The sequence below is a fragment of the Perca flavescens genome, chromosome 23, assembly GCF_004354835.1.
Source record: "Perca flavescens isolate YP-PL-M2 chromosome 23, PFLA_1.0, whole genome shotgun sequence".
NCBI classification, from domain to species: Eukaryota; Metazoa; Chordata; class Actinopteri; order Perciformes; family Percidae; genus Perca; species Perca flavescens.
Window position 1 is genome coordinate 19,131,089 of NC_041353.1, and position 24,066 is coordinate 19,155,154.

Sequence of the window (24,066 nt, forward strand, 5' to 3'; positions counted from 1 at the left end):
CGTAAAAATAGACCTGGCGCATATCTTTAGAGGAGCTGAGAGCCGCTTCACGGTGGTGGAATATCAAGCATTTACTTGAACGGCCGCGATTACTCGCGGCGGTTGCGGTGCCTCCAGGACGCAGTGCAGACGCGCCCGCTGGAAAGTAGGGGTCATTGTCTGTACGGTAAATATGCTACAGCCAACAGAGGCTTAGCTGAAGGGGAACTTCCAGTATTGATCTAATGTTTTTAGCAAACTAATGTATTGGTAAAATGTAGTACATGATTTACTGTCAACATGAATTGTATGAATTAATAGTTATTTATTCTGCTGTCTTTAGTGACAGCACCCCACCTGTGCATTTTGACACAATGACCCGTGGATCGAACAACGTCCGACGACTCTCTACCACAAACTCTTTGCTTGAGCCAACCTTCATCCACACCACTGAGTGGGTTTGGTACTGGGAGGATGAGTTTGGAAAGTGGAACATGTACGCTTCAGCTGTGAGTAACTGGAGTTCTGCCTTTCCTGTGTCCTGTGAAAGCTGCTCTCATCAATATTTTTTATAGAAACAATGGATTATTTATGTAACGCGATATGGTATATATTCTGAAATTGAGATGTCCCAGTCTCTCCAATCTGCAACATTACGTTGCAGCCAATCAAGGTATATACTGTATTATCTGACCTTTACACGGCTGATCAAAGTCCGAAGTCATTACTCTCCAGTAACGCCACGTCATTAAAAACCTTATAAACATTGAAACAGTTCCTCATAGATAACAGTGTGAGTTAGCAAACAGTAGAGCAGCAACAAAAAGTAGCAGCAGTAGGCAATAGTTTTATTGAAGATATGCAAACTGACAACTTGCCTCGGCAAGCCAAGCTATTGGAGGTGATTTGGGCTAAAAATGGCCACTTTACCTTTATTCCAGTGATTTTACAGGCGTACCACAACCATAAATGCTACTGCAGTGACAACTGTTTACTGCAGCAAACTTACTCTATTACATTTTGCACAAGATGAGAAAGAAGTGAGGCTGTCCTAGCTTTGCTCTGAAATGGAATTTTTTAGGGCTGCTCGATTATGGAAAAAAATATAATCACGATTATTTCGGTCAATATTAAAATCACGATAATTTAACACAATTACTCGTTGACTGCTGGAAAGATGTTGCAATTATTGAACTTCAAAAAAAAAACACATACAACTGTGAACTTTGCGTTAATACTTTTCCTATTGAAACTTTATTTTTTTATTCAGAACACAAGAGAAAATAAGAGTTTACTTGCAAAACTTAATGAGCTAAATAATTGTTTTTCTCGATTATTCTGTTTTTGTGATCATTGGGAGCCAAAATCATAATCAGGATTAGATTTCGATTAATTGCAGAGCCCTAGAATTTTTATAAACATCCATTATCTGAAACTACTTATCCTTTTGTCTTGGATTCTGCTTTTTAAAGGGACAGACATTTAAAAACTCATCACACCAGTACTGCCCACTTTATCCTTCCCACTCATGGTCTACTGAACCTGTGCTGAACTAATGACTACATGTGTTTACATAACCATTGTGTCTTTTATGGCTCTACATCCACACACAAAAATAATGTAAAGAGGCAGAGATGCTGCCACACAGGCTGTGTGGCAGCATCCCTAAGGAGAGAGATAAGCAGCAGTGAGATTGTAGCTGGATTGCATACATTGGAATTTGCCATGCTCATATTGGACTGCGTTTTCACACCTATAGTTTGTTTGCGTTGGTCCTAATGAGTTGATGAGTTTGTAAAGCGATTTCCCCTTGGTTCGGTTTTGTTTCATACCTGGAAAAATCCAAGCGTACCAAAATTTGTCGTCACAAATCACGCAAGACCGTTGACTCTGCTTATTGGTCGGATGTAGGGCTGGGCAATATATCAATATTATATCGATATACGTAACTAGATATCGTCTTAGATTTTGGATATCGTTATATCATAATATGGCATAAGTGTTGTCTTTTTTTTTTAGGCTGCATTACTGTAAAGTGATGTCATTTTCTGAACTTACCAGACTGTTCTAGCTGTTCTATTATTTGCCTTTAACCACTTAGTTAATATATCCACATTACTGATGATTATTTATCTAAAATCTCATTGGTAAACTATTTTGTAAAAGCACCAATTCTCAACCCTACAATATCGTCCCAACATCCACATTGAGGTGTAGGATATCATGATATCTGATTTTCTCCATATAGCCCAGGCCTAGTCAGATGTATCTGGGGCGGGAGCAAGAAAGTAAATACAGAAGGAAGGTCCTGTGTTGACTAGTGCATATTACTTCCATCTCCGTGGTCACACCAGCTAATTTCATTTAAATCATCAGACATTGAGTGACGTTACTACGTCTGCTCTGGTCCCCGAGACTTTGTTCTGTCTCCAACTTCAGCAGCGGCTGGTTTGACCACAGAAATGTGAGTGACAGACGGTTAGCTTGACTGCTGTCTATTTCTGTGAGAGAAACTTGCAAGCTGCTACAGTTTGCATGTTCTACCGCATCGCAGATTGCAAAACACACCTGACTACAGGAGACATTAGCTCAGACTTGAGGAGTATATATAGTTGGTGCAGTTCGAGGTCAAAGCACCTTCTCACCACAAACAAACTGCTCCAGAGTTTGATTAAAAGTGTACAGTGACCACCTCGTCAAGCAGGTCTCTAAGAAAGAAAGGCATTTCATTTTCCAACCTTCAAAGTTGAGCACTTCTTAACAGCAACGGTAATTCTCTTTTTGCATACCACAGTAACTGGCTCCTGATTGGTCATGTTTTGAGGTAAAAACAGACGCATCTGTCTTGTGTCGCAGGCTGGTGGACGCAGAGTAGCAGACGTAGACAGTCCTACACTGGAGCAGAAGTTTCTGGACAATGACAAAGATGTGGTGGAGTTCACCGCTGGTTCACAGTCATACTCACTCAGTTTCCCCGGTAAACAGATTTTACGCCATGGATCTCTGTGTTCACTGTTTTGTGCATTTTAAAACATTCAAGCAGTTATAATCTTCTCTTTTCCTCAGACATGATACAGACAAACAAGCAGTATGGCACCAAGAGGCTCGTGAAAAGACGGCCGCTGTTTGTCTCCGCAGCTGATGTCAAAACAAAGAAAACGAGGTACGACATCCCAAATATACTGTTGGTCCCGCTCATGTATTCTACCTTTTTAAGAAACATTTAATTAAACCACTTCACAATAAAACTAATCCTACTTTGCTTTCTGACCACAGAAGGCCTCCTGGTCAACTAAATTTGACTGATGTACCTGACCACTGGGACAAGACACAGATTCCTCCAAAAGGATACAAGGTATTGTGAAAACACCACATCTGGACTGCAGGCAGGCCAATCTAGTACCCGCACTTTTTTACTACGAAGCCACACTGTTGTAACACGTGCAGAATGTGCCTTAGCATTGTCTTGCTGAACTAAACGGGGACGTCCCTGAAAAAGACGTCGCTTGGTTGGCCACATATGTTGCTCCAAAACCTGTATGTACCTTTCAGCATTAATGGTGCCTTCACAGATTTGCAAGTTACCCATGCCATGGGCCCTAACACACCCCCATACCATCACAGATGCTGGCTTTTGAACTTTGCGCCGATAACAATCTAGATGGTCCTTTTCCTCTTTGGACCGGAGGACATGACGTCTACGATTTCCAAAAACCACAGCGGTCCATCTCAGATGAGCTCTGGCCCAGAGAAGCCGGCGGTGTTTCTGGGTGTTGGTGATATATGGCTTTGGCTTTGCATGGTGGAGTTTTAACTTGGACTTGTAGATGTAGCGATGAACTGTGTTAACTGCCAATGGTTTTCTGAAGTGTTCCTGAGCCCACGTGGTAATATCCTTTAAATAATGATGTTGGTTTTTAATGCAGTGCCGCCTGAGGGATCGAAGGTCACGGGCATTTAATGTTGGTTTTTGGTCTTGCCGCTTACGTGCAGAGATTTCTCCAGATTCTCTGAATCTTTTGATGATATTAAGGATTGTAGATGATGAAATCCCTAAATTCCTTGCAATTGTATGTTGAGAAACGTTCTCAAACTGTTGGACTATTTGCTTACGCAGTTGTTCACAAAGTGGTCAATCTGCCCCATCCTTGCTGAGCTTTCCTCAACTTCAAAATCTTGAATATTTGCAAAAAAACAATAAAATGTTTATCAGCTTGAACATTAAATATCTTGTCTTTGTAGTGTATTCAATAGAATATAGGTTGCAAAGGATTTGCAAATCTTTGTTTTTATTTATGTTTTACACAACGTCCCAATTTCATTGGAACTGGGGTTTTGTACATGCAATTACATATTTTAGAAAACAAGACTAACTAACTGCTAACTGCTAGAAGTAGCCAAATCCACGTCATAATTTTCACGATGTGCATATTTGCTTATTTGTCTTCTGGGTCATATTTTCTGACAAAAGGGGGAAAAATTCAATGTGGTGTTGTTAACAAAGAGCATAAATTGTGCTGTATTAGCAATCAGCAAAGGTTCTTTCCTGTACTTTTTCACTCTTAAGTCTCTGAAAGTTGCTGCTGTTTCATCTTGTCAGCTGTCTGCAGTGGGCAGACAGCTGTCAGCTGTTGCCCCGTTTCTCCCGCGACTGACGAACGCACACAATCACACACACACACACACACACACACAAACACACACAATCACACACGGTGGATGCAGGAAAAAACGCAGATGAGACCTACAGCATGACCTAAATTGAGGACAGCTACTTTATTGTAAGTGCAATGATAAGTTAAAGTCCAATATGAAACCGTATGAATGCGAGTCCCAGCCCAGGATAGGAAATTAACTAACAATGTAAAGATCAACAAGCCACTGACAGATATGTTCATATTTGATTCATTCAATAAATTATTATTTTGTGTCTTAAATCCACCAGCCGTTTTCATATTATACCAACATCATCATCCTGAGCCTTTTTGGTAACGTTCCTAGAAAATCTCAGCTCAGAGTAATTAATTAATAGTAATAATTATTCTTCTCCCCATTCTTCCTTTTTATTTATTTTTTTTATTTTTAAGAACTATACAAAAAAAAGTTGCAACTTTTTTGCAACAACTCATGTGTTATGGTCCACATTCACCAGTGTTTTGTTGTTGTTGTTGTTGTTGTGCACGTAGGCTAGTCCTGATTTTGTCAGTCCTCTCATCTCTTATATGCAGTGGTGTAACGCTAACACCGGACCCCTATGCAGGATTATCAAGGCTGAGCCCCCTAATACAGCACATGATGACGGCGCAATGTCCATGAGTAGGCTACCATGAATAGGACAGGATAGGATCATAGAGACACAGCAAGTCCTGTTTTTCACCTTTATGAGGCAAAAAAAATCTCACGCTTTTATCCAAAAAAGTGCGAGAATCATAAAGATTTACCTTCCCTAGCGACCAACACTCTTGGGCTGAGTGCCACAGATAGGGTAGCAAAGTCAGAAAGTATTGGGAGACTGACTAACACACTGTTGGCTTTGGTTGTTGTTCTTTTGTTTGTTCTTCTGATTCTGAAGTGGAAATAAACTACTGCTTTGAAGGTACGGCTGGGTATTGTTCAAAGATTTTCGATACCGGTACCAATACTGTGACTTTGATACCAGTTTCTAACGTTACACAGCCAATCACAGACAGGAGAGTCCTTGGTAACGGACAGGGTGAAGAGATGAATAAAAAAACAAACAGATGATAGATAAATTAGTATGCAAACAAATCAGTAAACTAATATATTGACTAGCTGACATGAAAGACCAATTAAAACTTGCCAAGGCGACTTTATTAACTCCAAAGCAGTCGATGGAAACACGCTAATTTTGGAAATTAGCATTTTCTTTTTTGGAACATTTCAAAAGTTTGCTTGACAATTAAATATGAGGTTCACAATTTGTTTCCGCTGTCCCAAAGTGGCCAAAAAAATCTGTTATTGTAATAGTTGAGCCTGAAAAAGATTTTTTTGGACAGAATTAAAAAATGTAACCTGGGTAACAACAATTTCTTTTCTCTTTGTGTTTTCCAGCGAGTCCCCCTGCAGCGCTCCTCGGATGAATTTAAGGAGATTGAAACTCTTTTCTGTAAAACCATGAGAGGCTTTGACATTGTCCAAATTGAGAGGATTCAGAACAAAGCTCTTTGGGAAGTTTTTCAGTGGTACGTAGGTGATTTTCATGTGCTTTGTCTCGCAAACTTACAGTATGATCCATCCCAGTGGTCATGTGTTTAAATGGCTTCTTATCTGGGTTATTATTGTATCTGCTCAGATAACCATCACTCTCTGGTTGTTAAAGAGAACTTTTATAAAGAAGAAACAACACATTCTCCCTCTTACAAAAGAGAAGTTGAACATATAAGCAGTAAAATGCACCGTTGCTCAGTTGAGTTGCTGCTACAGCAAGTAGCTTAAGGAGGCTGACAACTTTCAATAGATATTACTGTGTAACTGCCATTACTGAGTCAGTTCACTGACTTTGTGACTTTCTACTTGTTCTACTCTTTAGACATGAGTTAGTATGTATTATTATTCCGTGGCTGCCAGTTGTGGCTAGACTGGGTAAACCCAGCCCGATCTGCCGGCGATTTGATTTTGCCCTGCAGCTCAGGCTGGAAACCTGTACGTTTATCTATCCTGCTTCCGTTTCAAATTTAAGGGGACCAATCACAAACTATCCACTTGGCGCGCTGTTGGCAGGTTTAACACGATGATGATAGAGAAGCGACAAAGCAGCAGCTTGTTTACATTCAACAAGCTGGCCACCGAAGCGCAGCACTCCGTTGATGCCGCTGTCGCTGCTACATCACCCGGAACGGTGGTCTGATTGGTTGAAGGACTGTCCAATTGCATACAGAGTCATTTGAACTATGCCCGTTGATCACGCCTCTTGTGCAGAGAAAATACAGAGCAGACTAATCCCCAGACTAATGTTCAATGTTAAAAGATTGAGCTTGGTCTGTTGATAGCCAGACTAACTTGTACGTACGTAGTATGTATTATAGTCTCATTCACATTAGCACGCATTGCTAAATGTATCGACTTGATTTAAAGTTTCTGATAAATGTTTCCTAAATAAAGGCAGAAAAAGCAGATGAAGATCAACACCAAGGCATCCTATGTGAATGAAAAAAAGCTTTTTCATGGCACTGACTCTAAATACGTAGATGTCATCTGCCACACCAACTTTGACTGGAGAATCTGTGGAACTCATGGAACAGTTTATGGCAAAGGTGAGTCGAAGAAACTTTCATTCTAAGCTGTTTACTGATTAATGTTAAACAGTTACAGTACATGTTGTACACCTTTGTTTTTGTACTTATTCCTTATTTAGTGTTAATGTTTACTATGTTTATGTATGTACCAACCACCAAGGCAAATTCCTTGGAAGTGTTACTTACTTGGTAATAAATCCGTAGAGGATGGGACAGTATCTTATACCAATCCTAAAATCTTAACATCACCCTCAATGCACACACAAATGTAAAGGGACAATTCTCCCCAAATTTCCTTTTTACCCCTCTCTGGTGTTTAAACTGTCCATCAGTATTGCTTTAGAATAGTTTACTGTGGTTCATAGGGGTCACAGCTCCTCCCAAGACAATGGATTACAACGGATAGCAATCTTCTATTTAGGGCTTAAAATGACAAAAAAAATTACATTTTTAAAAACAGCAGCTGAAACAATTAGTTAATTGGCAAGTTGATTGACAGAAAATCAGTAAGAAACTGTTTTGATTGTGGATCAATTGTTTAAGTCAGTTATCAAGCAAATATGCCAAACATTCACTAGTTTCAGATTCATGATTGTGTGGATTTGCTTTTCTTTGTTGTATGTGATAGTAAGTTTAATATGTTTGTTTATTTTTTGGCTACATTCTGACATTTTATAGACCAAATAAACAGATTTTACAATAATCCAGACATCTCTGTGTCCAAACCCAGGTAGTTACTTTGCCAGAGATGCAAAATACTCCCACAACTACACCGGTGACTCTGATGTCAAATCCTTGTTCATCTCACGGGTGCTGGTGGGAGATTACACCAGAGGGTCCTCCGACTACGTCCGACCTCCTTCTAAGGACGGCGGAGACATAAACTTCTATGACAGCTGCGTCGACGATGTTATATCCCCTTCCATCTTTGTTGTGTTTGAGAAGCACCAGATCTACCCCGAGTACCTGCTGCAGTACAAGTCCACGCAACCGCCCATCGACTTATTTGGTACTGCGTCAGTACCGGCACCGAGACCAGTACCAGTACCGAGGCCAGCTCCCCAACCAATCAGACCAGCTCCACAACCAATCAGACCAGCTGCCCAACCCAGTATATCAGTTTATCAACCCAGCACATTGGTTCAACCCAGCACACCCTCATACCAACCCGGTACATCCGTTTATAAATCCAGCACAGCCTCGTACCAACGCAGCACTTTGACTTACCAACCCAGCACATCCTCTTACCAATACCAACCCAGCAGAATGGTTAACCAAACCACGTCATATCCATCTCCTCCACCTTCCTCACCAAGTCCGAAACCAAAGAAGTCTGATTCCTGCGTCATTGCTTAGGGACAAAGCTGTAAGACTCAACAACAAGGCCTTTTGATAATTAGGCAATGATATCCTTTGAAGTGTGAGGAGTAGAGTGGCTTTAATGCAGTAGTGTCCCTTAGACTGCTTATTTAATTAAAAGACCATATAAAACTAATCTTATCTTATCTGCCACCATTTTCTGTGTCTTCGATGTAAGCTTATCACGTGTACATCATGGTTTATTCACTAAGTCTGTTTCCATTGACCATTGCACATATTGATATGTGGTTAACATTAATAAATGTACAATTAACACATTAATACATTTTGCTCAGGAATTTCTAATTGATGAAATGAGGTTTTGTAGTGTGTATGTAAACTGTTTTTGTTTCACACAATTTTTAGAGTGTACAATTGTTGACAGCACCACTTGCAGATTTTGTTTCATTTGATTACACAACGATTCTACTGCAACTAAAAATTCCATTTCCCAATATGTTGAACTGTTGGCAAAATGCTGATATTTTGTGCATTGAATAAATAAATAAATGAATGTAATATTATTCTGAACTGCAGACAGAATCACTATTTTGGTCTGCGTTATAAGGCGCTGTTTGTTACTGTGGGAGCTGCAGTTCCTTCTGTCTTTCCCTGTCTGCCTCATAAGTAAATTGAAAACGCCACCAGCGGTCGGGTTGAGCCTCTTAGTGAAATGAGGCAGGGCATAAAAGATCATCAGTATGGCTGCTGGTGCTTCCTGTGACATTAGGGCTGCAAATCACACACACACACACACACACACACACACACAATATATACACTAGTAACTGCCTCCTGTTTTTCCTGACAAACTGCACTGTGTGATTGTGAATATGTTTGCATATTAAGATGAGATTTCACTATAGTTATGCACCCTGACTTTTTCATTGGATCATTCCACATGCAGAACAAATGCACCTTGGTGATGTTTAACTTTATGCAGTGATTTATGTTTCTGTATGAACATTAAGTCATTCATTTATTTTAAACCAGAATGCATTTTTTAAAAACATGACATGTACTTTGATCAGTGCAAATGTAAATGTAAAATTCACTGAAATAAACTACTTTGGTACTTCGAGCACGTTCTATGACAACACTTGATGGGAAGACATTTAGCCAGATGCTCTTGGGAGCTGCTGGGCCACCAATGGTGGAAAAAGATCTGCCGTTTAGCTAGCTGGGGAATTTGTGTAGTCTTGTTTGTGAAATAATTTAAATTAAGAGAGGTCAGCGGGTCCAAATACAATCACGGACCCAGTTCTATAAATGTACTTATAGGCCAGCCAGTGGTTCCCAAAGTGGGGACCATGGACTCCCAGGGATCCTTGAGGGGGATCCTGGGGGTCTGCTACAAAAGGTATAATCATTTATTTTTACTATAATTCCATCTAAGTAACACAATGACCTATTGCATGACTATTTTGGTCATGGGTTTCATACGTGTTGTGTAATAAAACCTCCAAAATCAAAATCCTGTCAGATGGGAGAAAATCTGAACAAATGGCGGCCCATGGTCTAATTTGTGTTTAGGGGTTTAGGGGTCCTTGACGTGAAAAGGTTTGGGAACCACTATCATAGGCTACCATAGTTCCTGGTCTGACGGTAACATATTAGGGGTGTGGCATATGTACTTAATTAATAGAAACAATTTCAGCTGCTTTAAAGGTCCAATGTGTGTCAAAAGGAATACTTGGAATTGATGGTGGTGGTAAATATTCATGAAAAAGGACAAGTTTGTGAACGGGCAACACAGATTTTGATAATGAACAACTAAACACGTTGTCTGGATCTTTAATATGTTCCTAATTTATGCAACTCTGTGCCATTTCAAAATGAAATTGTCTTTGAACAATTTGTATTCATGTTAACCAAACATGGATTCCCAAGCACCTGGGGGTTGGTGGTGGAGGACTTTTTCCCCGAGGGACTCATGCTGTAAATGGTTAGAGCACATTTATTTCACTTTGGTTAAAAACATGTAGCTTTTTTTTCCTGTGCAGATAGACAAACGGCTCTGACCTTACAGTAGATTACAAAAAGACAATTCCCAGGGTGAAAATGGGATTTGGCTGTCACAACCACCGCGCACCATTTCTCTGCCAACCCGTGCTTCATTATGCATTTGCTGGCCATTAGGATGGAGCTGTCCTATGGGAAATGCAGCTGTGCCCCGCGGGATGCAACAGCCTACTCAGTGACAGTAAATATCCACTGACATTAACCAGCCTAAGCAGCTACTTCCTGTCTGTGTCTTATCCCTGGCTGCTGTTTGTTGGTAGACAGCTGCGAGGAGCTTCCAGGCCTCAGCATATCGGAAAACCAGGTGTTCCTGCATTGCAAGAGCTTATGAATTAAATATGTCTCCCTTCCCTTTTGTTTGCGTACACCCCTCTCGGTGTTTATGTTTTTGCTGAGTCATGGTCTTTTGGTCTCAGCTGATGGAAGTATGCTATAGCGGCAAAAGCCCAGGCTGAGGGGAAGTGAGTCAGATCTTTATTTGGCTGATAGCAGGAGACACTTTTGTTGAGTTTCTGAAATGTTCGTGGTGATTTCAATAACAGCTGTGGTCAGCAGATCTGCTGTAGCCTCAACAGATCAATAACACACCTGTTGGATCAGCCAAAGTTGTGTATGGTAACAACATTTTACATTGGGCTACAGGAGGGACATTTGCTGGATTGCTGTACGGAGCGAAACTGAAGCCAACGCTTTCAAAGCTGAGTCAGGGCTTTTTTCTTAAATTTTTTAAAACTTCTTTTTAGCCTAGCAAAGGTATGACAATGTCAATTGGTCAGTCAGTCCACCACTTCCAGACTGAAATATCTCAACAACTATTGGATGGATCTACATTCGATTTTGTACAGGCATGCAAGGTTCCCAGAACATCATGACAAACATTGCACTAGCAATACTGTGAAATCGAGACTACCAATCCGCTGAGGCTGTACGCTCATCTTAGTTTCTATTTTCTGTGCAGCTGCTGTGTGCAGATGCGTCTTGCTGTGATTGGATGACATCATTTGTGCTGCACTTAGGGGTGCAGCCTGTGCCTCAGTTTTTGCCTCAGATGCAACATCTGTTTCACTGATTCATGCAGGGGCAATAAATGTATTCATGGCACAGAGTTGGTTATGTCATGAATTCATGCTGACACCATTAAACAACCAAACTGAGGCTCGAAGCTAAAACGTACCTACAGAAAAAGGTGATTTCAACTCAGATTCATACTCCAATTTGTCTGTAAACATCCAACTCAATGCTGATGAAAGATGACGCCGCAGTGTTAACGCTGAATTTGGAATTAATTAGTTGCCATAGCAGCATCTGTGAGTGTGCTGTTGGCCTCCAGAGGGCTGGAGGCTGGACCGTGGCTTCTCATTAAAGTGTAATTAGCTCTACCACAATCCTAGGAGTTGTACATTCATTCACACAGTTATCCACGCATTAATTACAAGTTTTCTTAATCCAGCTTTGTGCTTACTGTATGATCCTATTGTGTAATGTGTTGACTGGAGACAGCAGTCATGATTAGGCTCTGTATGTTATTATTATGCAGACATTCTGATATATAGGTTAGATACCCAATGAACTTCTGAGATAAAACATGATCCAATATTTAAAAGAGATTACCCCCCCAAAAAACTATACCTTTACAGTATGAGTTTAAAAAAAAACAAGTCTGTTGACGACACAGAATTGTCTTTCAGGGCAGCAACCTCAACAACAGACAGGAGCTAGTCGGTGGCGTCATGGCTGTGTGGGTTAAAGGAGATCGATGATGTTTTTATTACACTGTTACATCGGTGACAGCTGGGTCGACATGTTCTTCTGTGGCTGAGTGCCGTCATAAAATATTTACCTCTGCTGTTATCAGCCTGACAGACAGATATCTCCATGATTTAACTTTCCACTACTGTTATGTTCATTTACTATTTCGTTGTAAACCGAGAGGGGCCCCTAACGCACCCTTTGAAGCATTATTCATTGATTTATTCGCCACTTGGGGGGCAGCAGGGAAACAACGTTGACATCCGTCGTAGTAGCAAAAAGTTGTATTTACGCATTCTGCAGACACATTAGCAACATTAACATTTATTTAACCCTTGTGTGGTGCTTCGGTCCCGGTGACCCGAAGGACCACACAAGGGTTAAAGACGTGTTTCTGGTCACCTGATGAATATTAGTCAATATTCACAAGCTGTTTTGGTCTCCGTCAACTACATTTACGTTAACATTTTCTTTTAGCAGTGCTCCTTTTGTTTTCCTCATTTGATCACTGTACCAGATTTTGCACAATGTATTAGTTATTTTAATAAATGTATGTTCTTCACCATGTAGTTGCCTTGTGCGTCATATCTTTTTGGTTGTGTCATATTCTACGTTTGGACGTCTTACACATTAAGACCAGCCCTCCCCGATGACAACATAAAAAATGCATCAAACTTTAACCAGATCAAACAGAAGGCCCCAAATAGGAGCTTTCATAGGGTTAGGGGGTAAAAGACAAATTCTGTGTTTACTGTTGATTATTTAAAGATAGTGTTGGTTCTAAAAGGTCCCATTTTAGTCGACATGCTTATGTTAACATTATGTCTGCTTAAACTAATATTCACAATACACAAGTTGGTTTAGTGCCAAGTGAAGTGGCAACATGTTACAATGAGGGGGTGACCCAAACCAAATAATGCTTGGGGCCCTCAAAAGTCTAGGGCTGGCACTGGTCCCATGACAGTCGAATGAGAAAAATGCCAGTGTATAATAATAATTAAAAAAAAACTAGATTCTTTATATGATTTTATCCTATTTAAATAAAAATACCTTTTTGAAAAATTTCAGATACATTTCAGGGCGATATGGCAAATAAAACAACCAAACAAGTATTTGTATAAATCACAATTATATTACATTTTTGTGATTCTTTTTTTTTTTTTTTTTTTATATATAAACTTGTTGATCCTTTCTATGAATTTGATCCTGTTTCACATTTGATTCCTCAACTGTGGCGAGATGCTCCCTCAATTTCGCTGTTGGCCAATGAGCTTTATGGACCGACTGCGGTAATGAATGCACTACACCCATCATGTTCCCAGCATGCACTGTGGAAAGCGAGAGAGAGAGAGAGAGAAGGGGGAGAGAGAGGGCTTGGCTGGGCGGCTGAGGAGGACCGTGGACTTGAGCGCAGAAGAAGAAGAAGAAGAAGAAGCAGCAGCATCAGAAGAAGAAGAAGAAGAGGAAGGTCTCCATCATCCGACACTTGCTCATCACTGACCACCGCTCAGGTAAATCATTTGCGCATTTATCCCCACCATCCTTCCTACGTTTTGTTTCCAACATTAACGTTAGTCAGCGTGTGTGTGTATATATATCCTGCTGCGGGCTGTGCTTTTAAGATAAATTACACAATGAAGCTCGTCCTTTCCGGGTATGTTGTTGCTGTTATTATTCCTCGGGTAAAATGGGGTTTGACCTGTGAGCGCAGCATTTCGCTGTGTCAGGCTGGTTTAAATGGCTTGCCAGCTTGGAGATGTACTACAGTAGGTTTGTGCAGGGATTCCCTCTCTCAGCTATCTCCAGCCCCCAGTCCACTCACTTCTCCACGGAGCAGTTTATTAGGGGAGGGAGGCGGGAAAGGTTGGGGGGTATCCATTTCATGATTGTGACCGTGGATTATAAAAAGAGAGGCAGTGGATTATAGAGTGAGTTTACTCGCATTTTGAGGCAGCGGTCAATCTATCACAATTACAGACATTGTGCATCCTATTTAGAGATGTGAAACTGATGCAGTAAAGCCCATTTCACCCCTAATTAAGTTAATATTTGTCTCTGAACTCTGCTTTGATTGACCCCTCTTTTCAGGTGTGCCCTAAAAACGACCCGTATTGAATATTCTGTAAGTATATAACGTTATTTTAAAAAGAAACGTAATGCCCACTTTGGTCACCATATTCACCTTAACATATTATCACAATTTAAATTGATTTGGCGAACTTGTTAGCCAACAGTTGCTTATTTCGTATTTCTGCCACCTGCCGAATGTTCTCCTTTTATCCCTCATTTGGTCTCCATCAACTCTAGACTAGAGGGAAACATTTGGCTAAATGCTCCATTATGTTACGTCAGTTCGTTAGCTAGCTAGCTAGCTAGTCGCTAACTAACTAAGCTGTTTGGTGCTGTGCAGATAATGTTAGTAACCGTTAATAACCGTTACAGTGGTTTCATTAGAGCTTTTTTAGGACGAAACAGCTAACAGAGACTTTTGCTAACCCTTTTGTTCTCCACCAACCCCCTATTTTAGCTAGCTAATGGCTAACTTTTACTGCCTGCAGTTTAGTACTGTAGCAGGTAGAGTGGAGTTTTATTTTATATATATATATATATATATATATATATATATATATATATATATATATATATATATACTCTAAGTCAGTATACTGTCTATACTGACAGTATATGGGCGGGGTTAGAGTGAGGGGAGGCTGGGGTTGAGTATTTACTGACTTAGAGTATATACTGACAGTATATATATATATATATATATATATATATATATATATATATATATATATATATATATATATCTGTGGAGTGAGCTTTTTTGCGTGCCAAAAACAGCTGCCTGCTGCAGCAAAACAATGCTACTTAAAGCAGTGAGAGTGAAGGAAAATGTTCGGGCTGGAAGTCCAAAACAATGAGCTGAAAGACACTAAAACGCTCCATTCCGTACAGCTAAGGGGAACTGCAGAGTCACGTTTGTCACTATGAGTTACTTCTTTCATATACAAGTAGTTGTAAACGGATATATAAATATTAATTTTAACCACTTTTAAGGATAGTTTACAAGAAGTGTGTACAGTTGCCTTTTGAAGACCCTTAGTATCTATGTTTTCAATCAGCTTTTTTCGTCGAGTGATGGGGCCCCTCACGAACACTTCGCTTTTTGTTATCCGATTTTAGAGATTACCGTTTGTTTGTTTTCTTGGTCCTTTTCTAACTACATTTAAAGGGGGTGGAATCAGTTAGAAAAAGTTGATATCACATATAGAGGTGGGCGATATATCGTTTAGACGATAATATCCAAATTGTTGTCTGGACGATATGCAAAATTGGGATATCGAATATTTCATAATTTGTACAATCCGACCCCCCAAACATGAAAAGAGCTGAAGGAAGTTAAAGAGAAAACAAATAACGCACACTATAACCTTCTAAACAATTGTATGTAGCAATGTTAATACTGTAGGGGTTTGTTTGACTGTATTTTTTGTACAAAATCACGATCGTCCCGCAAGAGAGTAAGCTGCTACTAGTTCTTACCTTGCGCGTTATGACGTTCACTCATGTCAACAAAGATGGCGGCGCACAATTGTGCAGTGGCTCTCCTGTCGGTGTATATTTATACAAGTACGTACAGCCACACTGAACTAATCAATACAGGACCACAATACAACACAGCCGTTACGAGAGCATTCCAGGCGGCTCATAACACACATAGCCTGACCGAGCCCTCCAGATTGTTGTCGGCGCTAGCACGCCGAGCTAGCTATCTACCGGCAGAATGAGAAAATAACTCCGGCACGACCAGAGGCGGAGGACTGCATTTTTGTGCAGAATGAATGGAGTACCAACTGCAAGATCGTTGCCCAGCACGGCTCACCTGACCTGGAGCCCTATAGGTAATATACTGACCATTTTATTTACTACGAAAACAGCACACTGCCGTCTACATAGCCCCCGATGCTAACGTTAGCACAAGTTTGGTTCACTGCTAACCATAGTGAACAAACTGCAGCGCGATTGCCTGGATACGGGATACAGGGGACTTTAACAAGGAGTCCTTAAAGTCTGTTCCCCTCCAGCTTTCTCCCAGCATGTAGATTGTGTTACTAGAGAACACACTAGAACATGTATACTCTAACATCAAAAAAGCACACAGAACTGCACCTCTCCGTCACCTGGGCCAGTCAGATCACATCCAACTCCTGATCCCAGCATAAGTCCCGGTCAGAAGGACTATCAGAACCTAGTCTGACCCGGCCCTGTCCCAGCTCCAGGACTGCTTGGAATAAGGACATGGTTGTGTGCAATATGTTACAGAACAGAGCCCTTTGTTTATGGTTATGATTTCATCTTGCTTGTACATTTTCCCAAGAGAACCACTGAAATAGCCTCCGAATAGGGCTTCTTTTAACTTCTAGAAGGATTTCAAAAATATTGTCTGAATATCGATATCGAGATATTGAAAAAAAATATCGAGATTTTCATTTTTGTCAATATCTCCCACCCCTAATCACATACGTCTGTTCTGGATGCATGTGACAACTCAGCCCTGAATATTGATGATGATGATGACGCCATACTGCAAAATAAACGCCATGAAATATTCATTGGGCAATCGGGAGGCAGACACAAGTGTTCCCTCCATAACCAGGTATCTATTTTGTCTCCGAACAGATGCTCCTCAGCATGAAAGGCTGGCTTTGGCCACTAATTATCCCTTTTTTCTTCTGGTGAAATAACAAATTGCAACAAAGCAGTGACCTTTCTGTTCTTAATCAGCTGGCTGTGCACCAGACCTCATGAAGAAAAGTGTCCAGTTCGTGATTGGAGGAGACTTTGATGTAGAAACAAGTTGTAGTAATGTGGGGGCTGGTTTGTTATGAATGGAACTTTCAATCAATATGCTGCTGATCCTTTTTATATGGAAATGATTCATCAACAGACTGTTACTCATAACTATAAATAGAATGGATGGTGTATTGTATTAAGTAGGGCTATAGTTTGTTTTGAAGTGCTGAAAGCCAATATTTTGTCATCAGTATCTTCAGAATTCGTATATTTTCGCATGAAAAGGTCTGGGTCTTGCACAGTTGCCACGTTTTAACCTGGAGGTTTCTTGACACTGTCTTGAGGGAACCTGGCTAATCTCTGGAAGAGTCCAGCATGTATATGGAGAAAGAAAGGTCTGAGGCTGGTTCTACCACCTGCCCCATCGCCTCATTGTCTGCGTGTGGATACTAACGTGGCGTCTGCACTGAGAAGTGCGGTGAGGTCACTGCATGGTGACTCGGCTGTGACTCCTCGCCTCACCAGCTCGTCGCTGCTACTGCTGCAGCAGACTCTCTCGCAGCGAGCTGACACTGTTGTGTCGCCGAGCACTTTCTGTCACTGCAGTCGTCAAGGTTCACAGTCGCAGGGTGACTTTCTCATTCCTGCCGGGTAGTTGTGCAAGTGCAAAGAGCAGCAAGATTCTCAGATCAGGGTTTTAAGCTGCGATTCCCTTATTGATTCCTGATCAATGCTGGCATTGCATTGGAGGGGTTCAGTGCTCCTTTTCGTATGGACCGGGTTGCAGCGAGCACTGGAAAGTCGCGAGGGGGCGGGGTTTGCCTGTACATAAATGAGCGCTGGTGTAAAACAACACTAGTGAGAGAAAAGCTGTGTACAAAAGACATTGAACTGCTCTCAGTCTCCTTGCGTCCCTTCTATTTGCCCAGAGAATTCCAGCAGTTTTTTTGTAACTGTTGTTTATATTCACCCAAAGGCCAATGAAAGCACTGCCCTAGAATTAATCCATAGCACTGTCCAGAAACTACAGGCACTATCCCCTGATGCCCCAAACCTAATTTTAGCTGACTTCAATCACTGTCACTTGGACAAAATTTTAAAATGTTTTTATAAATATGTGTCCTGTCCAACTCGAAATGGGAAGATTCTTGATCAGTGTTATAGCTCTATCAAAGGTGCCTATAAATCCCTCCCATGGGTTCTGCCGATCACAACTGTGTTCATCTTATAACAGCGTACCGCACAGCTGGTAATGTCATTGTTGTTGTTTTTCTTTGTGAAATTAATGTTTCTTCCTCTCCGCCATGACTCCTTTCTTGTTTCTATGCAGCGTAGATGCATGAGTTTGACGTCATTGTTTTGCAACGCCCAACTGTCAGAAAACATGCCGGCCTCAGCCAAATTAATTGATAAGCTAGGAGGCATACAATTCCAATGGATCAGACTATTTGGAACCGATTATCAACTGGAAGCGGTTCTCGATTCCCATCCCGAGTCTTTGTAATTATGCTCCAGTTATCTTTTTATGTCTCGTCTGGTCACATTAATGTTTGAAAATGCCTGTAAAGTCTGTACAAAAAAGAGACAATGCACTGAAAGCATTTCACAGCACTGAAATCAACAGCCTAAGCCTAATAGTGTCTTCACAAGCTGGCATTTTACAAGTTTTGCAATGGCTGATTAAAATTAGCAGCAGGCTTTCACACAACCTCCCACAACAACTCAACACTATCTTCTCTGTAGACGTCTCGCCACAGCAGAGACGACAGCATTAATTATCTTGGCTTTAAATCCATGCCATTAATGAATTTTGAGATATTGTTTTATGAGTATAATCAACTTCTGATATGATGGATGTTTCTTGCAGATCATATTTGTGAAAAAAAAAAAATCCTGAATCCTTGTTTTATTGTTATGTGCCCCGTACTTCCCTGACCATTGAGCAATTGCCGTGTGTTAATCAGCCTTAAGAAGTTATCCACCCTTAAAGAATTGAATTAGGCTGGGATTCAGTGATTAGTTTTAGTGCATCATCATACTCTAAAATTTAAGGAAGGATCCAAAGGATTCAATTTGGAGGAAACTAGAGCTGGACAATATATCTATATTATATTGATATCGTGACACAAGACTAGATATCATCTTAGATTTTGGATATCGTAATATTGTGATATAACATAAGTGTTGTCTTTTCCTGGTTTTAAAGGCTGCATTACAGTAAAGTGATGTACTTTTCTGAACTTACCAGACTACTCTAGCTGTTCTATAATTTGCATTTTCCCCACTTAGACATTATGTCCACATTACTGATGATTATTTATCTAAAATCTAAGTGTGAAGATATTTTGTTAAAGCCCCAATTGTCAACCCTACAATTTTCGCCCCAATATCGACATCGAGGTATTTGGTCTAGAATATTGTGATATCTGATTTTTCTCCATATCGCCCAGCCCTAGAGGAAACACTGAATATTACTGTGTTATCCATGATATTGGTTGGATTTAGCCTAAAGATGTTGACTATTGGCACGCATTGGTTGAGTTAACTATTGGTTGGTGAAGTCAAATACTGTGAAATGCTTCAAAGAAGTGAACAAGAAGACTCTACAGCCATGTTAGCAACTCTAGGCTATATTAATGCTGCGTCAGCATGCTAGCATGCTTGCAATGAGAATGCTAACATGCTGATGTTACTATGGATTTACCATGTTCACCATCTTAGTTTAGCGTTCTAGTATGCCAATATTTGCAAATTATTTGAGGCTGACAGGAATCCATAGGAAACCAAAGCATTGGACAGAGATTATGGACAGAAACAAAGAATAACCATGATTTTATTATTCTTAGAGCCTGGAGCCAGGATGGTATTACAAAAGATGTCAAGGAAATAAATTCAAAAGGGTCTAAATAGAATAAGAATAGATTTTATGTCTACTTATTATTTTTAGATATTTTTAGGCATTCTCTGTGGTCCAATTGTGAAAAGTTAAGGTGGTCACCAAAACATTATGGTTCATCCTATAGGTACCATAAATCTGTAAAGCAAAATGTCACAGTAAAATTGGCTTTTGAGATCCCTTCACAGACTAATGTATTGGTCAAGGGGAAATTTTGGCCTGATGGTGGCGCTAGAGCAGTGTGGCAATGTTTCTCAAATGGGAGTACTAGTCCCCCAAGGGGTTATTAAGAGTACTGCAGGGGGTATGTGAGATTTATTATTTATTTTTTATTTAGTGATGGATTTTAAACATTAGAAATCGAGGCTAGCATTAAAGTTTGTTTTATTTACATGGTGGTTGTTTAGCCTAAATAGGCACAGCGTTGTACTTCTTTATTAAGGTTTTTTTTTTTTTCTACCAAAAATGTTTTGCGCTGTTCAGGGGGTACTTGGCTAAAAAAATATTTCAAAGTGTGTACATTATTGAAGAAAGTTTGAAAACTACTGCGCTAGAGGAAATGACAGGAAGTCACCAAAATCTATAGATATCATCCTCTGGGGAACACGAATATTTGTATCAAACGTCTTTCCAAACTGGTCACAAGCTGTCGAGATGTCGTGCTCTGGACCTGAAAGTGTTGGACATACGGACAGACAGGTGGACTTGCCGACCAACATCGTTGAATTAAAAAAAAATACTCGATGGTAACCACGGCAACAGGCCTGACTCCAAGGAATTTTTTGTGTAAAACTCCAGGATAGTAACGGTCATAAACATCCATCTGGCAGTCCCACATGGCTATTTATAATCCCCCAGAATGCCTTTGGGCAGGTTAAACGCCACCTCCCATTGTAGCATTTCATCCCTCTGCTGTCCCACCTCTATTCAGTTTCATTCTCCTCACTTTGACTTGAGTCCAGCCACCCTCTGCTCTAACTGGTTACACTCTCGGCCCCCCAGCTCAGACTGTCATGAATAATTAAAGCCATGTTTGACTTCTGCACAGCAGGGAGACACGCACTGATCCCTTTAAGCTCGTTACAGTTTACCAGCATTGGACGTGACTGTGTGTTAGTGTGGGGTGTGAGAAGCAGGGGTTAAATTCAGCCGGGGCTTTTCCGGGGCTTAGGACTACCCTCTCCTGAAGCGTCCACACCACTCCAGCGTTTCCATGACCCTACCATGGAGACATTTGGACGTGTTTTTTTTTTTTAAGATTATTTTTTGGGCATTTTACAGGACAGCTGAAGATGTAAAAGGGGATAGATAGGGGGAACGACATGCAGCAAAGGTCCGCAGGTCGGAATCAAACCCAGAGCTGCTGCATCAAGGACTGAGCCTTAGTACATTAGTACATCCTGTTTAAGTTACAAAACTCTGCAGTTGCCTAGTAGTCTATCCGCTGTGTTACTCTGTACTGTTTTCTCCCTTTCGTTTCATGAACCGGGCAGACACATCAGTTTTCATCAGACTCACCCTGGGTCGGGTTAATTAAGTCTACTGCTAACTTACAACACTAATAACATTACCGTCGCCAAAATACCCCACTCAAGCCACTAAACCTGTATGGAAATGAGCACCTTTGCTGAAGTGTTAAATTTGTTAACGATCATACGACCCAAGACCCTCTCTCTCTCTCTCTCTCTCTCTCTCTCTCTCTCTGGACATCTTCCATTCGAGTGTGCTTCACGTCATTTGTCTCATTAGGAAAATCCACATCTGGTGGGTACGCAGTTAGATTTGAAAAGGAATATTAGTCATTATTGCATAATTTGGCCATGTCAGCTGGGAAACAGAGGATGGAATGACAGTACAGTGCGTCCTTAACTATTTAGTCAACAATTCTAACAGGCTTTGGTGTGTAAATTCACAGAACAGCCTCCAGAATATGTGATAGATTCCACAAGTTCACAGTCAGGATGCAAAAAATAAAAAGAGGCTGAGAACAGCAGGACGGAACTGCCATCTCCCTTAAGCGGTGTCTTCATCAATTACAAGTTTTTTTTTAAATATAGAATAAGTAACACACAGACACTCCCAACACACACTGTACACTAGCAGGGGTCCCAGGGTCTGGTGTGACATCATCCTGCTCTTCCCCATCATTACAGAGCAAAGCCTGTGATTACTGCTGAGCCAAAGTCCTTTTTGCTGTTAGAGTTTAAGGACTTCTCTTAATATTTCCTTTATACGCTGCTCACTGCGCCACTCGTCAGCTTTCAATTATGGGTTTCTGCGAGGGTGCAGTGCAGTCTGTAAATATTGAGCATCAAATAGCATATTAAATAGCAACCATATCCTTTTTATTGCTTTTTATAGTTAGCCCACATACTGTAAAAAAAATAAATAAAAAAAAGCTTCCAGGTCTGAAAAGTGAAGCCAATGCGGAAGTGCCTTAAACCTGCATTCTATCTAATTTCGAAGTGCGCGTCTTTAGATGTCTATAGGAAAATGACTCTACTTTTGACTTGATTTATTACCTCATATTCATAATGAGTTTATGTTCTCAGCCGCTAGTTCCAAGTCGGTTTATGACTTAGCCCCAACAGACTCTTGCCAAACAAGAATTAAGTATTATTGAAAGATCATAAAGACATAGATAACACACAGTGCTCTTTTTTTGTCCCATTTGTGTTTCTATGTCTCTTTCCTAACAAACTCTCATCACTAATGTTTTCCGCCAGGTCAGCAGTAACAGAGCATGGGGTTCCCGTGGTTTCCTCCCAGTGTGGATATACTGCACAGAGAACTAAGAGGCAAAGCCTTTAAGGATTTAAAGGCTTCAGTTGTGCTCAGGCTCAAAGAGAAAGCAGCTTATTGGGTGCTGAGAAAGTGGGAAATGTGCCAATGGTGTAAAGATAGTGATTTTCAGCAGACGGTTTCTTATCTGTCCAATGGGATCAAGTCGTTACAAAGAGGGCTGAGCCGGCAATCAGTGGCCCTGTGACTATAATTGCCACTGCTTGTTGTTCGTCTTTATTCTGTCTGTTTTCTAGCAATTTTCTATAATTTGCCCTGCTAGTTTGTTCTGTAAGAGCCCTGTGGTGGTTGACACATACGCATAATACCCAGGGGGAAGCCCCTTCACTCTGTGATAGGATAGGCTGCTCAGCCCTGCCGCCGGTAGCCATATTACATCTCCCATTTTGGTGTTATTCCTCATGACAACAAGCATCTGCCGAGCTGCAATGCACTTAGGCAAAACACTGAATCCCCAAACTCAAGTATTAATTAATTTAGTAATATAACCATAAGTCTGATGACATTCAATATTTTTTCTTGTTGTCAAAAAACAGCACGTAAAGATCCAAACAACAATACATTGATCATACAAGTAAGTATTGTCTGGTTTCCATAAAACTGAAAAAGCATCTCTTATGCTCTGAAATTGAAAACTGATGTAGCGGGGATCAGGATTTTGGCTCCTCGCTCTCCAGTGCTGTTGTAGCTGACTGGGAGCCGCCAGGCAGGTCTTTCAGCTCCGGCGTTTCATTTGTGCTCGCCATAGTGTCACTGACTCGCATGCCAATCAACTTGTTGTGCTAACCCCAGCACATGTTGCCACTGGCGTATAGGTAAAAGTTTCCAGATGGGGAGGGAGGAAATAGAATTTCCCCTTTTGGAATCAGTGCAGTATTGGGGACAGAAACATGATTACACCACTGCTACAACAGCTACGATCAGGAGATAGTTTTACCTACATATGCTCAGGCAGAAAGCTACAACTTTCACTCTGCATAAAGACTTCCGGATGGTGATCATCTGACTATAGCGCCTTGTCAAGATGAAGAACATTTGCCCTACATCCTTTTCCTCCTTCTGAGGAGCTTGTTGGACACTCCTTCCCCTTTTTAACTACAAAAACACAGCTGCAAACACCGGGCACATCCGCCTGAGACGTGACGCCTCAATAAGAAATGCACTTTCATCTCATCCAAGCTCCATTTACTATGAGAAGCGTCC

At 40.8% G+C, this 24,066-nt stretch overlaps 2 protein-coding genes across 4 annotated transcripts in view; both read left to right on the top strand.

Annotated features, from left to right (window-relative positions):
• The window catches only part of LOC114550351 (protein mono-ADP-ribosyltransferase PARP12-like), a 15,960-nt gene extending 6,285 nt beyond the window's left edge, over positions 1–9,675 (top strand). The window contains exons 6-12 of the mRNA XM_028571060.1: positions 323–488; positions 2,836–2,956; positions 3,046–3,142; positions 3,256–3,334; positions 6,052–6,182; positions 7,102–7,253; positions 7,966–9,675. Coding sequence (XP_028426861.1) covers positions 323–488; positions 2,836–2,956; positions 3,046–3,142; positions 3,256–3,334; positions 6,052–6,182; positions 7,102–7,253; positions 7,966–8,591 — 1,372 coding nt within the window. The 3' untranslated portion in view covers positions 8,592–9,675. The remainder of the gene's footprint in view (positions 1–322; positions 489–2,835; positions 2,957–3,045; positions 3,143–3,255; positions 3,335–6,051; positions 6,183–7,101; positions 7,254–7,965) is intronic.
• A 4,096-nt stretch (positions 9,676–13,771) lies between these two features.
• Positions 13,772–24,066, top strand: part of syn3 (synapsin III) — a 136,144-nt gene continuing 125,849 nt past the window's right edge. For 2 of the 3 annotated variants that reach the window (XM_028570194.1, XM_028570195.1), the window contains exon 1: positions 13,772–13,876. The gene's annotated coding sequence lies outside the window, so the exon portion shown is untranslated. Of the gene's footprint in view, positions 13,877–14,233; positions 14,294–14,453; positions 14,488–24,066 lie in introns of those variants that run through there. The other variant, XM_028570197.1, reaches the window with a different exon arrangement.